The sequence below is a fragment of the Mus pahari genome, chromosome 2 (assembly GCF_900095145.1).
Source record: "Mus pahari chromosome 2, PAHARI_EIJ_v1.1, whole genome shotgun sequence".
Taxonomy (NCBI): domain Eukaryota; kingdom Metazoa; phylum Chordata; class Mammalia; order Rodentia; family Muridae; genus Mus; species Mus pahari.
Window position 1 is genome coordinate 147,831,488 of NC_034591.1, and position 5,452 is coordinate 147,836,939.

Consider the following 5,452-nt stretch of genomic DNA (forward strand, 5'->3'; position numbering starts at 1 on the left):
GATAACAAGACAATATTATTTTTACTACTTAATATTGAAAGATTAAAGATCCTCATGATATTGTGAAATGTCAGAATGTGAGTGTTACAAGCATCATATTGCAAGGTCTCTGAAATTTTTAGTACTTATAAAGCCTTATAGCCAAGAAAGTCCCATATCTGTTAAAAAAAATTGTACCCTTGAGAATTAATAGTGTTTTTCACAGAACACAATCATACCAAAATATATACATTGTCATAAATATAGGTAAGTGATGAAAATAATGTGTTTTCATTTTCATGCAAGCATGTGAGTTTCCAACTTTTCCCTTATCATTGTCCAGAAAAAACTACAGGAGCTGTGTGTGAGCAAAGCAGTCTGGTCTGGTACTCCTGAGCTGTTTGAGGAGACACATTTTTTTCATGGAAAGAGATTCAGACTCTGTCATTGTCAAACCTGCATGTTTGATCCTCTGACAGTGTGTGGGGGAGAGTTAAGAAAAATATCACGTTATGAGAATCAACTCAGAGATTTCAGAAATTGTTGAAACTGCATTTTAAAAAATTACATGTCAAGCGGATATATGAGCCAATCTTTATAACTGATATATAAAATGCAGCATCTTTCGAAGAAAATATTTATCTCCCACAGCACACTTTCAGTCATTTTAATCATGGAATTAGTAATTGGAATTATAGGAAATGGATTCATTGCCCTGGTCCACTGTATGCACTGGGTTAAGGGAAAGAAAATGTCCTTAATTAATCAAATTCTTACTGCTTTGTCAATTTCCAGAATTTTTCAACTCTGTTTATTGCTTATAAGTTTATTAATCAACTTTTCATATCCAGATTTAACTACACGGTCAAGGATGATTCAAGTCACTAGTAATGTTTGGATTATAGCCAACCATTTCAGCATCTGGCTTGCTACATGCCTCAGTATCCTGTATTTTCTCAAGATATCCAATTTTTCTTTCTCTCTTTTTCTTTATCTAAAGTGGAGAGTTGGAAAAGTAGTTTCAGCTACACTGCTGGTGTCACTGGTCCTCCTGATTTTACATATTGTACTAATAAACATGGAAATTACCTTATGCATAAATGAATATCAAAGAAACATATCATGCAGCTTCAATTTTTACTATCATGAAAAGTGTCACAGGCACATGTTAAGACTTCAGATTGTTTTCCTGCCTGTCCCCTTTGTTTTGTCCCTGTCAACTTTTCTCCTGCTCATCTTCTCCCTGTGGACACATCACAAGAGGATGCAGCAGCATGTTCAGGGAGGCAGAGATGCCAGAACCACGGCCCACGTCAAAGCCTTGCAAACTGTGATTGCCTTTCTTATACTATACTCCATTTTTATTCTGTCTATCTTAATACAAGTTTGGAACTATGAATTTTTGAAGAAAAATATTTTCATTGTATTTTGTCAGGTTATATATATAGCTTTTCCTTCATTCCATTCATATGTCTTGATTTTGGGAGACATGAAGCTGAGACAGGCCTGTCTCTCTGTATTGTGGAGGCTGAAATGAAATAAATCAGAAACATTAGATCTCTAAAACAGTATAGATTGTGGTGTATATTCTAGACAAATGTTAACCGATACAAATGTCTTTTGTACTTTTCATATTTACATTGTAAATATCTATTGACTTTGACTGCATGAATTTGTTTTCTGTTTGCAATTATCACTGATTAAAGCTATTATTAATTTAGCTAGTTGTCTACAAGGTTATATCTTAATATACATATCATAAAAGGACTCTATTGTAACCCATTAAAACACAAATATATCAAAATTTTACCAATTTTCTATCAACCATCAATCTTAGTTTTTGACTTATAGAATATAATGCATATGTTTTCATATCCATAACAATCTGTGATAAAAGCATATAATTTAAACCATAATATAAAATATGTGAAAAAATTTTAAGAAATAATGTGTAGTATGATATAGAATTATAAACAAGTGGGAATAAAGGCAGTTTATTAAATATAGAGCTCAATTTGGAATTATTTTGCCCTATTCTTTTGATCCATGAGGCTGCTGTGGTTGTGTTATGTATATTTTTATTAGTTTCATAATCCATTCAATTTTAAAATACTTTCTTGAGTATTAAGACTATGTAATTTACATTTCTAGGTGTAATGTATGTTAGTTTAAGGACCTTAGTATAATCTATTTTATTTTATTGCATAAGTATAAGAACTAATATTTATGATAGTTTTAAAGTATTAATTTGAATTATTATTTTGATTGATTTGCCATAATACCATGTGTAATAAGTTATTGATGACCTACATACAATCAACAGCAGATTTTCTTATATGGACCTGTTCTTAATATTTATTGTACATTGGAATTTATAGATCTATAAAATGAAATGAACTGAAGAAATAATGTCAAATACTTAGTTGTACAATATGATACATAGGCCAGAGATCTTGGTGAGATGCCCAGTATTTTATGCAGTTAAATCTTCAGTGTGATATGATTCTGAATTTTGCTAGAGATGAAGAATGCATTGTTCAGTCTTAATATTATTATTAAAAATTTCTTCATAAATTTTAAAATACATTTTACATACTCCCCATAATATGCACTCATTCACTGAAAGATATTTATAATTAATATGTATCCATTGCAATGTACAACTTGAACATATTTTAATGAGAAACTGAAGCTCTGAAATAAAGATTTTTAACATCTCTTACAAGCAGTATCAAGGACGTTTATATTCTTCTATTGGCATGTTTTCTTTTATCAGGTTTTGTATTACTATTCTAAAATTATAAAGCTTGTGCAGGTTTACAACTGATTGAGTAATATCATTCCCACACAAAACATACAAAACATACAAATATAATTGTGTTTGGTCACTCAAACAAATAAGAATTTTGAAATGTCTTCAATAGCTGTCAGGTATGCACATGCCTATATCTCAACAATTGAAAGACAGAGAAAATGAAAACTTACAATTAAAAGCCAACTAGATAGCACAGTGACCACCATTTCACTTAAGGCTATTTAGAAAAAACAGCATAAACCTAAAATATAATTAATGTATAACAGTGATTATTTCTGTTTGATATTATCTTCATTAATGTTTGCACCCTTCTTTAGGACTTTAGTGCTAAGCACTAAATGAAACTTTTGACAATATCAAGGTGAAATGGAATGTTAAAATATAGTTGATAAGATTAGTTTATTGAGCTATAAGACTCTTTATGGTTTTTATTTTCATACGTTATGAAGTGACTATTTCCTGACACTACAAACTTAGTGGCCTGAAGGAATTACCAACAGAATTCAGGATCAGAGTCTTTATACCCTGACAAATTTTCTTTTTGTCTTTCTAAAATGTGTTAAAAGATCTTCACATACTGTCACTTGTAGAGATCTTTTATATAGAGAATGTTTTCATTTCATACAGAAATCATAGATAGTAACTCTGCTGGAGATTGTTCTGTTAGAGCAAATTGGAATTTACTACAACTTATATAGAGTACATATTTTTACATATCTTTTGTATTTTTCTCTTTACCTCATCTAGTTTTTATANTGTTTGCAATTATCACTGATTAAAGCTATTATTAATTTAGCTAGTTGTCTACAAGGTTATATCTTAATATACATATCATAAAAGGACTCTATTGTAACCCATTAAAACACAAATATATCAAAATTTTACCAATTTTCTATCAACCATCAATCTTAGTTTTTGACTTATAGAATATAATGCATATGTTTTCATATCCATAACAATCTGTGATAAAAGCATATAATTTAAACCATAATATAAAATATGTGAAAAAATTTTAAGAAATAATGTGTAGTATGATATAGAATTATAAACAAGTGGGAATAAAGGCAGTTTATTAAATATAGAGCTCAATTTGGAATTATTTTGCCCTATTCTTTTGATCCATGAGGCTGCTGTGGTTGTGTTATGTATATTTTTATTAGTTTCATAATCCATTCAATTTTAAAATACTTTCTTGAGTATTAAGACTATGTAATTTACATTTCTAGGTGTAATGTATGTTAGTTTAAGGACCTTAGTATAATCTATTTTATTTTATTGCATAAGTATAAGAACTAATATTTATGATAGTTTTAAAGTATTAATTTGAATTATTATTTTGATTGATTTGCCATAATACCATGTGTAATAAGTTATTGATGACCTACATACAATCAACAGCAGATTTTCTTATATGGACCTGTTCTTAATATTTATTGTACATTGGAATTTATAGATCTATAAAATGAAATGAACTGAAGAAATAATGTCAAATACTTAGTTGTACAATATGATACATAGGCCAGAGATCTTGGTGAGATGCCCAGTATTTTATGCAGTTAAATCTTCAGTGTGATATGATTCTGAATTTTGCTAGAGATGAAGAATGCATTGTTCAGTCTTAATATTATTATTAAAAATTTCTTCATAAATTTTAAAATACATTTTACATACTCCCCATAATATGCACTCATTCACTGAAAGATATTTATAATTAATATGTATCCATTGCAATGTACAACTTGAACATATTTTAATGAGAAACTGAAGCTCTGAAATAAAGATTTTTAACATCTCTTACAAGCAGTATCAAGGACGTTTATATTCTTCTATTGGCATGTTTTCTTTTATCAGGTTTTGTATTACTATTCTAAAATTATAAAGCTTGTGCAGGTTTACAACTGATTGAGTAATATCATTCCCACACAAAACATACAAAACATACAAATATAATTGTGTTTGGTCACTCAAACAAATAAGAATTTTGAAATGTCTTCAATAGCTGTCAGGTATGCACATGCCTATATCTCAACAATTGAAAGACAGAGAAAATGAAAACTTACAATTAAAAGCCAACTAGATAGCACAATGACCACTATTTCACTTAAGGCTATTTAGAAAAAAAAAGAATAAACCTAAAATATAATTAATGTATAACAGTGATTATTTCTGTTTGATATTATCTTCATTAATATTTGCACCCTTCTTTAGGACTTTAGTGCTAAGCACTAAATGAAACTTTTGACAATATCAAGGTGAAATGGAATGTTAAAATATAGTTGATAAGATTAGTTTATTGAGCTATAAGACTCTTTATGGTTTTTATTTTCATACGTTATGAAGTGACTATTTCCTGACACTACAAACTTAGTGGCCTGAAGGAATTACCAACAGAATTCAGGATCAGAGTCTTTATACCCTGACAAATTTTCTTTTTGTCTTTCNAAAATGTGTTAAAAGATCTTCACATACTGTCACTTGTAGAGATCTTTTATATAGAGAATGTTTTCATTTCATACAGAAATCATAGATAGTAACTCTGCTGGAGATTGTTCTGTTAGAGCAAATTGGAATTTACTACAACTTATATAGAGTACATATTTTTACATATCTTTTGTATTTTTCTCTTTACCTCATCTAGTTTTTATATGTANNATAGAT

General features: G+C 29.1%; 1 protein-coding gene across 1 annotated transcript; it reads left to right on the forward strand.

Moving 5' to 3' along the window:
* The first annotated feature begins 592 nt into the window (after nt 1–592).
* Nucleotides 593–1,516, forward strand: LOC110313735 (taste receptor type 2 member 117-like). Its single transcript, XM_021188164.1, has one exon. The coding sequence runs from the start codon at nt 593–595 to the stop codon at nt 1,514–1,516; it is 924 nt and encodes a 307-aa protein (XP_021043823.1).
* The last annotated feature ends 3,936 nt before the right edge of the window (nt 1,517–5,452 follow it).

Bases quoted from the DNA above. Each gene is read 5' to 3' on its own strand.
- LOC110313735 (XM_021188164.1), top strand. From the start codon at position 593: ATGCAGCATCTTTCGAAGAAAATATTTATCTCCCACAGCACACTTTCA.